The 16,874-nt window shown below is 41.5% G+C and overlaps 1 protein-coding gene across 1 annotated transcript in view; it reads left to right on the top strand.

Annotated features, from left to right (window-relative positions):
* Positions 1-263: 263 nt before the first annotated feature.
* Positions 264-16,874, top strand: part of LOC137378599 (glutamic acid-rich protein-like) — a gene marked incomplete at its 3' end in the record, with an annotated part of 37,962 nt that continues 21,351 nt past the window's right edge. The window contains exons 1-8 of the mRNA XM_068048899.1: positions 264-404; positions 530-727; positions 2,987-3,017; positions 3,726-4,004; positions 5,236-5,337; positions 6,064-6,342; positions 12,622-12,824; positions 14,210-14,371. Of these exons, the coding sequence (XP_067905000.1) occupies positions 264-404; positions 530-727; positions 2,987-3,017; positions 3,726-4,004; positions 5,236-5,337; positions 6,064-6,342; positions 12,622-12,824; positions 14,210-14,371 (1,395 nt within the window). The remainder of the gene's footprint in view (positions 405-529; positions 728-2,986; positions 3,018-3,725; positions 4,005-5,235; positions 5,338-6,063; positions 6,343-12,621; positions 12,825-14,209; positions 14,372-16,874) is intronic.

Below are 16,874 nucleotides of genomic sequence, written 5' to 3'. Positions count from 1 at the left end.
ACAAGACAACGAAGATGATGACGAAGATGAAGAAAATGAAGACGAAGAAGATGAAGACGAAGAAGAGGAAAATGAAGACGATGAAGACGAAGACGAAGAAGATGAAGATGAAGATGAAGAAGACGAAGATGAAGATGAAGACGAAGACAAAGAAGACAATGAAGATGAAGACGATGAAGATGAAGACGAAGAGGAAGACGAAGGCGATGCAGATGAAGATGATGACGAAGACAAAGACAAAGACGAAGACGAAGAAGACGAAGATGAAGACGAAGACAAAGACGAAGAAGACGACGAAGGAGAGGAAGATGAAGATGCAGACGATGAAGATGATGGAGACGAAGACGAAGGCGAAGAAGAAGACGATAATGATGACGAAGAAGATGAAGACGATGAAGACGAAGGCGAAGAAGACGATGAAGACAATAATGATGACGAAGAAGATGAAGACGACGAAGAAGATGAAGACGATGAAGACGATGAAGAAGAAGATGAAGACGAAGAAGATGAAGACAAAGAGGAAGACAAGGAGGAAGACGAAGAGGAAGACGATGCAGATGAAGATGATGACGAAGACAAAGACGAAGATGAAGACGACGACGAAGAAGAAGTCGAAGAAGATGAAGACGAAGATGAAGACGAAGATGAAGACGAAGATGAAGACGAAGATGAAGACGAAGACGAAGAAGACGACGAAGAAAAGGAAGATGAAGATGCAGACGAAGAAGTCGAAGATGAAGAGGAGGAAGATGAAGAGGAGGAAGATGAAGATGATGACGATGAAGAAGAAGAAGACGATGACGATGAAGACGATGAAGACGAAGACGAAGAAGACAACGATGAAGACGATGAAGAAGAAGACGAAGACAACGAAGATGATGACGAAGAAGACGAAGATGAAGAAGATGAAGACGAAGAAGATGAAGACGAAGAAGAGGAAAACGAAGAAGAGGAAAACGAAGAAGAGGAAAACGAAGACGATGAAGATGAAGATGAAGATGAAGATGAAGACAAAGATGAAGACAAAGATGAAGATGAAGAAGATGAAGATGAAGACGAAGAGGAAGATGATGAAGACGATGAAGACGAAGACGAAGACGAAGAAGATGAAGAAGATGAAGAAGACAAAGAAGAAGACGAAGAAGATGAAGAAGACGAAGAAGATGAAGATGAAGACGAAGACGATGAAGACGACGAAGAAGAGGAAGATGAAGATGAAGACGAAGAAGAAGTCGAAGATGAATAGGAAGAAGATGAAGAGGAGGAAGATGAAGAGGAGGAAGATGAAGACGAAGATGAAGAAGATGAAGATGAAGACGATGAAGATGAAGACGAAGAAGACGAAGACGAAGAAGACGACGAAGACAACGAAGATGAAGAAGAAGAAGACGAAGAAGATGAAGACGATGAAGACGAAGACGAAGAAGATGAAGACGAAGAAGATGAAGACGACGAACAGGATGAAGATGAAGATGAAGAAGATGAAGAAGACGAAGACGACGATGAAGAGGAAGAAGAGGAAGATGATGAAGAAGAAGATGAAGAAGAAGAGGAAGAAGAGGAAGACGAGGAAGCCGAAGAAGACGAAGAAGAAGATGAAGATGAAGATGAAGAAGATGAAGATGAAGAAGACGAAGAAGAAGATGAAGAAGATGAAGAAGATGAAGACGAAGACGAAGACGATGAAGAAGAAGAAGATGAAGACGATGAAGAAGATGAAGACGAAGACAAAGACGAAGATGAAGATGAAGAAGATGAAGAAGACGAAGAAGAGGATGACGATGAAGAAGAAGAAGAAGAAGAAGATGAAGAAGAAGAGGAAGATGAAGAAGATGATGAAGACGATGAAGATGAAGACGAAGAAGATGATGAAGATGAAGATGAAGACGAAGAAGACGAATAAGACGATGAAGACGAAGAAGAAGACGAAGAAGACAATGAAGATGAAGATGAAGACGAAGACGATGAAGACGAAGAAGACGAAGAAGACGAAGACGATGAAGGCGAAGAAGAAGACGAAGAAGACGAAGACGATGAAGAAGACAAAGACGATGAAGAAGAAGATGAAGACGATGAAGACGAAGACAAAGACGAAGAAGACGAAGAAGACGAAGAAGATGAAGACGAAGAAGACAAGACGAAGACGATGAAGAAGAAGATGAAGACGATGAAGAAGATGAAGACGAAGACGACAATGAAGACGAAGACGATGAAGAAGATGAAGATGAAGACGAAGACAAAGACGAAGATGAAGACGAAGAAGATGAAGACGAAGAAGACAAGATGAAGAAGACAAGACGAAGACGATGAAGAAGAAGATGAAGATGATGAAGAAGATGAAGACAAAGACGAAGATGAAGACGAAGAAGACAAGATGAAGAAGACAAGACGAAGACGATGAAGAAGAAGATGAAGATGATGAAGAAGATGAAGACGAAGACGACAATGAAGACGAAGACGAAGATGAAGACGACGAAGAAGACAAGACGAAGAAGACAAGACGAAGAAGACAAGACGAAGAAGACAAGACGAAGAAGATGAAGACGATCAAGACGAAGACGAAGATGAAGACGATGAAGAAGATGAAGACGAAGACGACGAAGATGAAGAAGACGAAGACGAAGACGAAGACGAAGAGGAAGACGAAGAGGAAGACGAAGTGGAAGACGAAGAGGAAGACGATGCAGATGAAGATGATGACGAAGACAAAGACGAAGATGAAGACGACGACGAAGAAGAAGACGAAGAAGATGAAGACGAAGATGAAGACGAAGATGAAGACGAAGACGAAGAAGACGACGAAGAAAAGGAAGATGAAGATGCAGACGAAGAAGTCGAAGATGAAGAGGAGGAAGATGAAGAGGATGAAGATGAAGAAGAAGAAGACGATGACGATGAAGACGAAGACGAAGAAGACGACGAAGACAACGAAGATGAAGACGAAGATGACGAAGATGAAGACGAAGCGGATGAAGACGAAGAAGAGGAAAATGAAGACTATGAAGAAGACGAAGACGGTGAAGATGAAGATGAAGATGAAAACGAAGATGAAGAAGATGAAGACGAAGAAGACGAAGACAATGAAGATGAAGATGAAGAAGATGAAGATGTAGATGAAGACGAAGAAGACGAAGATGAAGACGAAGACGATAAAGAAGATGAAGATGAAGACGAAGAAGGCGAAGATGATGAAGACGAAGAAGACGAAGACGATGAAGAAGACGAAGACGAAGAAGACGAAGACGATGAAGAAGACGAAGACGAAGAAGATAAAGATGAAGAAATCGAAGACGAAGACGATGAAGAAGATGAAGACGATGAAGAAGATGAAGACGAAGACAAAGACGAAGATGAAGACGGAGATGATGAAGACGAAGACGAAGATGATGAAGACGAAGAAGAAGAAGACGACGAAGACGAAGACGAAGACGAAGAAGAAGAATAAGAAGATGCAGATGAAGACGAAGAAGATGAAGAAGACGAAGACGAAGACGAAGACGAAGACGAAGACGATGATGATGACGAAGAAGATGAAGATGATGAAGAAGATGAAGAAGAAGATGAAGACGAAGAAGATGAAGACGAAGAAGACGAAGACAAAGAAGACGAAGACGAAGAAGACGAAGACGAAGAAGACGAAGACGAAGAAGACGAAGACGAAGAGGAAGACGAAGAGGAAGACGATGCAGATGAAGATGATGACGAATACAAAGACGAAGATGAAGACGACGACGAAGAAGAAGACGAAGAAGATGAAGACGAAGATGAAGACGAAGATGAAGACGAAGATGACGACGAAGAAAAGGAAGATGAAGATGCAGACGAAGAAGTCGAAGATGAAGAGGAGGAAGATGAAGAGGATGAAGATGAAGAAGAAGAAGACGATGACGATGAAGACGAAGACGAAGAAGACGACGAAGACAACGAAGATGAAGACGAAGATGAAGACGAAGCGGATGAAGACGAAGAAGAGGAAAATGAAGACTATGAAGAAGACGAAGACGGTGAAGATGAAGATGAAGATGAAAACGAAGATGAAGAAGATGAAGACGAAGAAGACGAAGAAGACAATGAAGATGAAGAAGATGAAGAAGATGAAGATGTAGATGAAGACGAAGAAGACGAAGAAGACGAAGATGAAGACGATAAAGAAGATGAAGATGAAGACGAAGAAGGCGAAGATGATGAAGACGAAGAAGACGAAGACGATGAAGAAGACGAAGATGAAGAAGAAGATAAAGATGAAGAAATCGAAGACGAAGACGATGAAGAAGATGAAGACGATGAAGAAGATGAAGAAGAAGACGAAGAAGAAGAATAAGAAGATGCAGATGAAGACGAAGAAGAAGACGAAGAAGACGAAGACGATGAAGAAGACAAAGACGATGAAGAAGAAGATGAAGACGATGAAGACGAAGACAAAGACGAAGAAGACGAAGAAGACGAAGAAGATGAAGACGAAGAAGACAAGACGAAGACGATGAAGAAGAAGATGAAGACGATGAAGAAGATGAAGACGAAGACGACAATGAAGACGAAGACGATGAAGAAGATGAAGATGAAGACGAAGACAAAGACGAAGATGAAGACGAAGAAGATGAAGACGAAGAAGACAAGATGAAGAAGACAAGACGAAGACGATGAAGAAGAAGATGAAGATGATGAAGAAGATGAAGACAAAGACGAAGATGAAGACGAAGAAGACAAGATGAAGAAGACAAGACGAAGACGATGAAGAAGAAGATGAAGATGATGAAGAAGATGAAGACGAAGACGACAATGAAGACGAAGACGAAGATGAAGACGACGAAGAAGACAAGACGAAGAAGACAAGACGAAGAAGACAAGACGAAGAAGATGAAGACGATCAAGACGAAGACGAAGATGAAGACGATGAAGAAGATGAAGACGAAGACGACGAAGATGAAGAAGACGAAGACGAAGACGAAGACGAAGAGGAAGACGAAGAGGAAGACGAAGTGGAAGACGAAGAGGAAGACGATGCAGATGAAGATGATGACGAAGACAAAGACGAAGATGAAGACGACGACGAAGAAGAAGACGAAGAAGATGAAGACGAAGATGAAGACGAAGATGAAGACGAAGACGAAGAAGACGACGAAGAAAAGGAAGATGAAGATGCAGACGAAGAAGTCGAAGATGAAGAGGAGGAAGATGAAGAGGATGAAGATGAAGAAGAAGAAGACGATGACGATGAAGACGAAGACGAAGAAGACGACGAAGACAACGAAGATGAAGACGAAGATGACGAAGATGAAGACGAAGCGGATGAAGACGAAGAAGAGGAAAATGAAGACTATGAAGAAGACGAAGACGGTGAAGATGAAGATGAAGATGAAAACGAAGATGAAGAAGATGAAGACGAAGAAGACGAAGACAATGAAGATGAAGATGAAGAAGATGAAGATGTAGATGAAGACGAAGAAGACGAAGATGAAGACGAAGACGATAAAGAAGATGAAGATGAAGACGAAGAAGGCGAAGATGATGAAGACGAAGAAGACGAAGACGATGAAGAAGACGAAGACGAAGAAGACGAAGACGATGAAGAAGACGAAGACGAAGAAGATAAAGATGAAGAAATCGAAGACGAAGACGATGAAGAAGATGAAGACGATGAAGAAGATGAAGACGAAGACAAAGACGAAGATGAAGACGGAGATGATGAAGACGAAGACGAAGATGATGAAGACGAAGAAGAAGAAGACGACGAAGACGAAGACGAAGACGAAGAAGAAGACGAAGAAGAAGAATAAGAAGATGCAGATGAAGACGAAGAAGATGAAGAAGACGAAGACGAAGACGAAGACGAAGACGAAGACGAAGACGATGATGATGACGAAGAAGATGAAGATGATGAAGAAGATGAAGAAGAAGATGAAGACGAAGAAGATGAAGACGAAGAAGACGAAGACAAAGAAGACGAAGACGAAGAAGACGAAGACGAAGAAGACGAAGACGAAGAAGACGAAGACGAAGAGGAAGACGAAGAGGAAGACGATGCAGATGAAGATGATGACGAATACAAAGACGAAGATGAAGACGACGACGAAGAAGAAGACGAAGAAGATGAAGACGAAGATGAAGACGAAGATGAAGACGAAGATGACGACGAAGAAAAGGAAGATGAAGATGCAGACGAAGAAGTCGAAGATGAAGAGGAGGAAGATGAAGAGGATGAAGATGAAGAAGAAGAAGACGATGACGATGAAGACGAAGACGAAGAAGACGACGAAGACAACGAAGATGAAGACGAAGATGAAGACGAAGCGGATGAAGACGAAGAAGAGGAAAATGAAGACTATGAAGAAGACGAAGACGGTGAAGATGAAGATGAAGATGAAAACGAAGATGAAGAAGATGAAGACGAAGAAGACGAAGAAGACAATGAAGATGAAGAAGATGAAGAAGATGAAGATGTAGATGAAGACGAAGAAGACGAAGAAGACGAAGATGAAGACGATAAAGAAGATGAAGATGAAGACGAAGAAGGCGAAGATGATGAAGACGAAGAAGACGAAGACGATGAAGAAGACGAAGATGAAGAAGAAGATAAAGATGAAGAAATCGAAGACGAAGACGATGAAGAAGATGAAGACGATGAAGAAGATGAAGAAGAAGACGAAGAAGAAGAATAAGAAGATGCAGATGAAGACGAAGAAGAAGACGAAGAAGACGAAGACGAAGACGAAGACGAAGACGAAGACGATCAAGACGATGATGATGACGAAGAAGATGAAGACGATGAAGATGATGAAGAAGATGAAGAAGAAGAAGAAGACGAAGAAGATGAAGACGAAGAAGACGAAGATGATGAATACGAAGACGAAGAAGACGACGAAGAAGACGAAGAAGAAGAATAAGAAGATGCAGATGAAGACGAAGAAGAAGACGAAGAAGACGAAGACGAAGACGAAGACGAAGACGATCAAGACGAAGACGATGATGATGACGAAGAAGATGAAGACGATGAAGACGATGAAGAAGAAGATGATGAAGACGAAGAAGACGAAGACAAAGAAGACGAAGACGAAGAAGACGAAGACGAAGAAGATGAAGACGAAGAGGAAGACGAAGAGGAAGACGATGCAGATGAAGATGATGACGAAGACAAAGACGAAGATGACGACGAAGAAGACGAAGATGAAGACGAAGATGATGAAGATGAAGATGAAGAAGACAATGAAGAAGAAGAGGAAGAGGAAGACGATGAAGACGAAGAAGACGAAGACGAAGACGAAGACGAAGACGAAGAGGAAGATGAAGACGATGCAGATGAAGATGATGACGAAGACAAAGACGAAGACGACGACGAAGAAGACGAAGACGAAGAAGATGAAGAAGAAGATGAAGAAGATGAAGACGATGAAGACGATGAAGACAAAGACGATGAAGAAGACAAAGACGATGAAGAAGATGAAGATGAAGACGATGAAAAAGACGAAGACGATGAAGACGAAGAAGACGAAGACGATGAAGAAGATAAAGATGAAGAAGACGAAGACGAAGACAAAGACGATGAAGAAGAAGATGAAGAAGATGAAGACGATGAAGAAGATGAAGACAAAGACGATGAAGAAGACAAAGACGATGAAGAAGATGAAGATGAAGACGATGAAGATGAAGACGACGAAAATGAAGAGGAAGATGAAGACGAAGAAGACGAAGACGACGAAGAAGATGAAGACGAAGAAGATGACGAAGACGACGAAGATGACGAAGATGACGAAGACGACGAAGATGACGAAGATGACGAAGACGACGAAGAAGATGAAGACGAAGAAGATGAAGACGACAAACACGAAGATGAAGACGAAGAAGATGAAGACGATAAAGAAGAAGAAGATGAAGAAGAAGAAGACGAAGAAGATGAAGAAGCTGAAGACGATGAAGACGAAGAAGAAGACGATGAAGACGAAGAAGAAGACGATGAAGAAGACGATGAAGAAGATGATGAAGAAGACAAAGACAAAGAAGATGAAGATGAAGATGAAGACGAAGACAATGAAGATGAAGAAGATGAAGAAGACGAAGACGAAGATGAAGACGAAGACGATGAAGACGAAGACGAAGAAGACGACGAAGACGAAGACGAAGACAAAGAAGACGAAGAAGACGAAGAATAAGAAGATGCAGATGAAGATGAAGACGAAGAAGAAGACCAAGAAGACAAAGAAGAAGACGAAGACGAAGATGAAGACGATGAAGACGAAGAAGATGAAGACGATCAAGACGAAGATGAAGACGATGATGATGACGAAGAAGATGAAGACAATAAAGAAGATGAAGACGATGAATAAGATGAAGAAGATGAAGAAGAAGATGAAGACGAAGACGAAGACGACGAAGACGAAGAAGACAAAGACGAAGAAGACGAAGACAAAGAGGAAGACGAAGAGGAAGACGATGCAGATGAAGATGATGACGAAGACAAAGACGAAGACGACGACGAAGAAGACGAAGAAGATGAAGACGAAGATGAAGACGAAGATGATGAAGATGAAGAAGACAATGAAAAAGAAGAGGAAGAGGAAGACGATGAAGAAGATGACGAAGACGAAGACGATGAAGAAGACGAAGATGATGAAGAAGACGAAGATGAAGACGAAGACAAAGACGATGAAGAAGAAGACGAAGATGAAGAGGAAGAGGAAGATGAAGATGAAGACAAAGAAGACGAAGAAGATGAAGACGAAGATGAAGACGAAGACGATGAAGATGACGAAGAAGAGGAAGATGAAGACGAAGAGAAAGACGAAGAAGATGAAGACGGAGATGATGAAGATGAAGACGAAGATGATGAAGACGAAGAAGAAGACGAAGAGAACGAAGACGAATAATAAGAAGATGCAGATGAAGATGAAGACGAAGAAGAAGACGAAGAAGACGAAGACGAAGACGAAGACGAAGACGAAGACGAAGACGAAGACGATCAAGACGAAGACGATGAAGAAGATGAAGACGATGAATAAGATGAAGAAGACGAAGACGAAGAAGACGAAGACGAAGAAGACGAAGAAGACGAAGACGAAGAGGAAGACGAAGAGGAAGACGAAGAGGAAGACGAAGAGGAAGACGATGCAGATGAAGATGATGACGAAGACAAAGACGAAGATGAAGACGACGACGAAGAAGAAGACGAAGAAGATGAAGATGAAGATGAAGACGAAGATGAAGACGAAGATGAAGAAGACGACGAAGAAAAGGAAGATGAAGATGCAGACGAAGAAGTCGAAGATGAAGAGGAGGAAGATGAAGAGGAGGAAGATGAAGATGAAGATGATGAAGATGAAGAAGAAGACGATGACGATGAAGACGATGAAGACGAAGACGAAGACGAAGAAGACGACGAAGATGAAGACGAAGATGAAGACGAAGATGACGAAGATGAAGACGAAGCGGATGAAGACGAAGAAGAGGAAAACGAAGACTATGAAGAAAACGAAGACGAAGAAGATGAAGACGAAGAAGACGAAGAAGACAATGAAGATGAAGAAGATGAAGATGTAGATGAAGACGAAGACGAAGAAGATGAAGACGGAGATGATGAAGACGAAGACGAAGATGATGAAGACGAAGACGAAGATGATGAAGACGAAGACGAAGAAGACGACGAAGATGAAGACGAAGACAAAGACGAAGAAGAAGACGAAGAATAAGAAGATGCAGATGAAGATGAAGACGAAGAAGAAGACGAAGAAGAAGACGAAGAAGACGAAGAAGACGAAGACGAAGACGAAGACAAAGACGAAGAAGATGAAGACGGAGATGATGAAGACGGAGATGATGAAGACGAAGACGAAGATGATGAAGACGAAGACGAAGATGATGAAGACGAAGACGAAGAAGACGACGAAGATGAAGACGAAGACAAAGACGAAGAAGAAGACGAAGAATAAGAAGATGCAGATGAAGATGAAGACGAAGAAGAAGACGAAGAAGACGAAGAAGACGAAGACGAAGACGAAGATGAAGACGATGAAGACGAAGACGATGATGATGACGAAGAAGATGAAGACGATAAAGAAGATGAAGACGATGAAGAAGATGAAGAAGAAGATGAAGACGAAGAAGACGAAGACGAAGAAGACGAAGACGAAGAAGACGAAGAAGACGAAGACGAAGAAGACAAAGACGAAGAAGACAAAGACGAAGAAGACAAAGACGAAGAAGACGAAGACGAAGAGGAAGACGAAGAGGAAGACGAAGAGGAAGACGAAGAGGAAGACGATGCAGATGAAGATGATGACGAAGACAAAGACGAAGACGACGACGAAGAAGACGAAGACGAAGATGATGATGAAGATGAAGATGAAGAAGACAATGAAGAAGAAGAGGAAGAGGAAGACAATGAAGACGATGAAGAAGATGATGAAGAAGAAGAAGACGAAGACGAAGACGATGAAGAAGAAGACGAAGATGAAGACGAAGACAAAGACGATGAAGAAGAAGACGAAGATGAAGAGGAAGATGAAGATGAAGACAAAGAAGAAGACGAAGAAGATGAAGACGAAGATGAAGACGAAGACGATGAAGATGACGAAGAAGAGGAAGATGAAGATGAAGACGAAGAAGAAGTAGAAGATGAAGAGGAGGAAGATGAAGAGGAGGAAGATGAAGAGGAGGAAGATGAAGAAGATGAAGACGACGAAGATGAAGACGACGAAGATGAAGACGACGAAGATGAAGATGAAGACGAAGAAGACGAAAACGATAAAGAAGATGAAGACGAAGAAGATGAAGACGAAGAAGATGAAGACGAAGAAGACGAAGAAGCTGAAGACGATGCAGACGAAGAAGAAGAGGAAGACGAAGACAATGAAGAAGACGAAGACAAAGACGAAGAAGATGAAGATGAAGATGATGATGATGAAGATGTAGATGAAGAAGACGACGAAGACGAAGATGAAGACGAAGATGATAAAGAAGATGAAGATGAAGAAGATGAAGACGAAGTAGATGAAGAAGATAAAGATGAAGAAGACGAAGACAATGAAGACGAAGAAGACGAAGACGAAGACAAAGACGATGAAGAAGAAGACGAAGAAGATGAAGACGATGAAGAAGATGAAGACAAAGACGATGAAGAAGATGAAGATGAAGAAGATGAAGATGAAGAAGATGAAGATGAAGACGATGAAGATGAAGACGATGAAGATGAAGACGACGAAGATGAAGACGAAGATGAAGACGAAGAAGACGAAGAAGACGACGAAGACGACGAAGACGACGAAGACGAAGACGATAAAGAAGATGAAGAAGATGAAGACGAAGAAGATGAAGAAGATGAAGAAGCTGAAGACGATGCAGACGAAGAAGAAGAGGAAGACGAAGACAATGAAGAAGACGAAGACGACGAAGATGAAGATGAAGACGAAGATGAAGAAGATGAAGACGAAGTCGATGAAGAAGATGAAGATGAAGAAGACGAAGACGAAGACAAAGATGATGAAGAAGAAGATGAAGAAGATGAAGACGATGAAGAAGATGAAGACAAAGACGATGAAGAAGATGAAGATGAAGAAGATGAAGATGAAGACGATGAAGATGAAGACGACGAAGATGAAGAGGAAGATGAAGACGAAGACGAAGAAGAAGACGAAGATGACGAAGAAGATGAAGACGAAGACGAAGAAGATGAAGACGACAAACACGAAGATGAAGACGAAGAAGACGAAGACGATAAAGAAGAAGAAGATGAAGAAGAAGACGAAGAAGATGAAGAAGCTGAAGACGATGAAGACGAAGAAGAAGACGATGAAGAAGACGATGAAGAAGACGATGAAGAAGACGAAGACAAAGACAAAGAAGATGAAGATGTAGATGAAGACGAAGACAATGAAGATGAAGAAGATGAACAAGACGACGAAGATGAAGATGAAGAAGACGACGAAGACGATGAAGACGAAGACCAAGAAGGCGACGAAGACGAAGACGAAGACAAAGAAGAAGACGAAGAAGACGAAGAATAAGAAGATGCAGATGAAGATGAAGATGAAGAAGAAGACGAAGAAGACGAAGAAGAAGACGAAGACAAAGATGAAGACGATGAAGACGAAGAAGATGAAAACGATCAAGACGAAGATGAAGACGATGATGATGACGAAGAAGATGAAGACGATAAAGAAGATGAAGACGATGAATAAGATGAAGAAGATGAAGAAGAAGATGAAGACGAAGACGAAGAAGACGAAGACGAAGAAGACGAAGACGAAGAAGACAAAGACGAAGAGGAAGACGAAGAGGAAGAGGAAGACGAAGAGGAAGAGGAAGACGATGCAGATGAAGATGATGACGAAGACAAAGACGAAGACGAAGACGACGACGAAGAAGACGAAGATAATGAAGATGAAGATGATGAAGATGAAGATGAAGAAGACAATGAAGACGAAGAGGAAGAGGAAGACGATGAAGACGATGAAGAAGATGACGAAGAAGAAGACGAAGACGAAGACGAAGACGAAGACGAAGACGATGAAGAAGAAGACGAAGATGAAGAGGAAGATGAAGAGGAAGAAGACGAAGAAGAAGAAGACGATGAAGACGATGAAGACGACAAAGACGAAGACGACGAAGAAGAAGAAGAAGACGAAGATGAAGACGAAGAAGATGAAGACGAAGATGATGAAGACGAAGAAGAAGACGAACAAGATGAAGATGAAGAGGAAGACAATGAAGAAGACGAACAAGATGAAGATGAAGAGGAAGACGATGAAGAAGATGAAGACGAAGACGAAGACGAAGAAGACGACGAAGATGAAGAAGACAACGAAGAAGAGGAAGATGAAGATGCAGACGAAGAAGTCGAAGATGATGAGGAGGAAGATGAAGAGGAGGAAGATGAAGAGGAGGAAGATGAAGATGATGAAGATGATGAAGAAGATGAAGATGATGAAGATGATGAAGAAGATGAAGATGAAGATGATGAAGACGAAGACGAAGACGAAGAAGACTAAGACAATGAAGAAGACGAAGACGATGAAGAAGATAAAGATGAAGACGAAGACGAAGACAATGAAGATGAAGACGAAGACAATGAAGATGAAGAAGATGAAGATGACAATGAAGACGAAGATGAAGACGGAGATGATGAAGACGATGAAGACAATGAAGACGAAGAAGACGAAGATGAAGATGAAGACGAAGAAGACGAAGACGAAGAAGACGAAGATGATGAAGACGAAGAAGAAGATGAAGACGAAGAAGATGAAGAAGATGAAGACAAAGACGAAGAAGATGAAGACGAAGAAGATGAAGACGATGAAGATGAAGATGAAGATGAAGACAAAGAAGAAGAAGAAGATGAAGAAGAAGATGAAGACGAAAAAGACAATGAAGACAAAGATGAAGATGAAGAAGAAGACGAAGAAGACGAAGAAGATTAAGACGAAGATGATGAAGACAAAGAAGATGAAGATGAAGATGAAGATGAAGAAGACGAAGACGAAGACGAAGAAGACGAAGAAGACGAAGATGAAGAAGACAAGACGAAGACGATGAAGAAGAAGACGAAGATGACAATGAAGACGAAGATGAAGATGAAGATGAAGAAGACAATGAAGAAGATGAAGACGAAGATGAAGACGAAGAAGCCGAAGACGAAGAAGACGAAGACGAAGACGAAGACGATGAAGACGAAGACGAAGACGAAGACGAAGACGATCAAGACGAAGACGAAGATGAAGACGATGAAGAAGATGAAGACGATGAATAAGATGAAGAAGACGAAGACGAAGAAGACGAAGACGAAGAAGACGAAGACGAAGAGGAAGACGAAGAGGAAGACGAAGAGGAAGACGATGCAGATGAAGATGATGACGAAGACAAAGACGAAGACGAAGACGACGACGAAGAAGACGAAGATAATGAAGATGAAGATGATGAAGATGAAGATGAAGAAGACAATGAAGACGAAGAGGAAGAGGAAGACGATGAAGACGATGAAGAAGATGACGAAGAAGAAGACGAAGACGAAGACGAAGACGAAGACGAAGACGATGAAGAAGAAGACGAAGATGAAGAGGAAGATGAAGAGGAAGAAGACGAAGAAGAAGAAGACGATGAAGACGATGAAGACGACAAAGACGAAGACGACGAAGAAGAAGAAGAAGACGAAGATGAAGACGAAGAAGATGAAGACGAAGATGATGAAGACGAAGAAGAAGACGAACAAGATGAAGATGAAGAGGAAGACAATGAAGAAGACGAACAAGATGAAGATGAAGAGGAAGACGATGAAGAAGATGAAGACGAAGACGAAGACGAAGAAGACGACGAAGATGAAGACGAAGATGAAGACGAAGATGAAGAAGACAACGAAGAAGAGGAAGATGAAGATGCAGACGAAGAAGTCGAAGATGATGAGGAGGAAGATGAAGAGGAGGAAGATGAAGAGGAGGAAGATGAAGATGATGAAGATGATGAAGAAGATGAAGATGATGAAGATGATGAAGAAGATGAAGATGAAGATGATGAAGACGAAGACGAAGACGAAGAAGACTAAGACAATGAAGAAGACGAAGACGATGAAGAAGATAAAGATGAAGACGAAGACGAAGACAATGAAGATGAAGACGAAGACAATGAAGATGAAGAAGATGAAGATGACAATGAAGACGAAGATGAAGACGGAGATGATGAAGACGATGAAGACAATGAAGACGAAGATGAAGATGAAGACGAAGAAGACGAAGACGAAGAAGACGAAGATGATGAAGACGAAGAAGAAGATGAAGACGAAGAAGATGAAGAAGATGAAGACAAAGACGAAGAAGATGAAGACGAAGAAGATGAAGACGATGAAGATGAAGATGAAGATGAAGACAAAGAAGAAGAAGAAGATGAAGAAGAAGATGAAGACGAAAAAGACAATGAAGACAAAGATGAAGATGAAGAAGAAGACGAAGAAGACGAAGAAGATTAAGACGAAGATGATGAAGACAAAGAAGATGAAGATGAAGATGAAGATGAAGAAGACGAAGACGAAGACGAAGAAGACGAAGAAGACGAAGATGAAGAAGACAAGACGAAGACGATGAAGAAGAAGACGAAGATGACAATGAAGACGAAGATGAAGATGAAGATGAAGAAGACAATGAAGAAGATGAAGACGAAGATGAAGACGAAGAAGCCGAAGACGAAGAAGACGAAGACGAAGACGAAGACGATGAAGACGAAGACGAAGACGAAGACGAAGACGAAGACGATCAAGACGAAGACGAAGATGAAGACGATGAAGAAGATGAAGACGATGAATAAGATGAAGAAGACGAAGACGAAGAAGACGAAGAAGACGAAGACGAAGAAGACGAAGAAGACGAAGACGAAGAGGAAGACGAAGAGGAAGACGAAGAGGAAGACGATGCAGTTGAAGATGATGACGAAGACAAAGACGAAGATGAAGACGACGACGAAGAAGAAGACGAAGAAGATGAAGATGAAGATGAAGACGAAGATGAAGACGAAGATGAAGAAGACGACGAAGAAAAGGAAGATGAAGATGCAGACGAAGAAGTCGAAGATGAAGAGGAGGAAGATGAAGAGGAGGAAGATGAAGATGAAGATGATGAAGATGAAGAAGAAGAAGACGATGACGATGAAGACGATGAAGACGAAGACGAAGACGAAGAAGACGACGAAGATGAAGACGAAGATGACGAAGATGAAGACGAAGCGGATGAAGACGAAGAAGAGGAAAACGAAGACTATGAAGAAAACGAAGACGAAGAAGATGAAGACGAAGAAGACGAAGAAGACAATGAAGATGAAGAAGATGAAGAAGATGAAGATGTAGATGAAGACGAAGAAGACGAAGAAGATGACGAAGACGAAGATGAAGACGAAGACAAAGACGAAGAAGATGAAGACGGAGATGATGAAGACGAAGACGAAGATGATGAAGACGAAGACGAAGATGATGAAGACGAAGACGAAGAAGACGACGAAGATGAAGACGAAGACAAAGACGAAGAAGAAGACGAAGAATAAGAAGATGCAGATGAAGATGAAGACGAAGAAGAAGACGAAGAAGACGAAGAAGACGAAGACGAAGACGAAGATGAAGACGATGAAGACGAAGACGAAGACGATGATGATGACGAAGAAGATGAAGACGATAAAGAAGATGAAGACGATGAAGAAGATGAAGAAGAAGATGAAGACGAAGAAGACGAAGACGAAGAAGACGAAGAAGACGAAGAAGACGAAGACGAAGAAGACAAAGACGAAGAAGACAAAGACGAAGAGGAAGACGAAGAGGAAGACGAAGAGGAAGACGATGCAGATGAAGATGATGACGAAGACAAAGACGAAGACGACGACGAAGAAGACGAAGACGAAGAAGATGAAGACGAAGATGATGATGAAGATGAAGATGAAGAAGACAATGAAGAAGAAGAGGAAGAGGAAGACAATGAAGACGATGAAGAAGATGATGAAGAAGAAGAAGACGAAGACGAAGACGAAGACGATGAAGAAGAAGACGAAGATGAAGACGAAGACAAAGACGATGAAGAAGAAGACGAAGATGAAGAGGAAGATGAAGATGAAGACAAAGAAGAAGACGAAGAAGATGAAGACGAAGATGAAGACGAAGACGATGAAGATGACGAAGAAGAGGAAGATGAAGATGAAGACGAAGAAGAAGTCGAAGATGAAGAGGAGGAAGATGAAGAGGAGGAAGATGAAGAAGATGAAGACGACGAAGATGAAGACGACGAAGATGAAGACGAGGAAGATGAAGAGGAGGAAGATGAAGAAGATGAAGACGACGAAGATGAAGACGACGAAGATGAAGATGAAGACGAAGATGAAGATGAAGACGAAGAAGACGAAAACGATAAAGAAGATGAAGA

The sequence above is a fragment of the Heterodontus francisci genome, chromosome 17 (genome assembly GCF_036365525.1).
Source record: "Heterodontus francisci isolate sHetFra1 chromosome 17, sHetFra1.hap1, whole genome shotgun sequence".
NCBI lineage: Eukaryota > Metazoa > Chordata > Chondrichthyes > Heterodontiformes > Heterodontidae > Heterodontus > Heterodontus francisci.
This window is presented reverse-complemented; position numbering and strand designations above follow the sequence as displayed.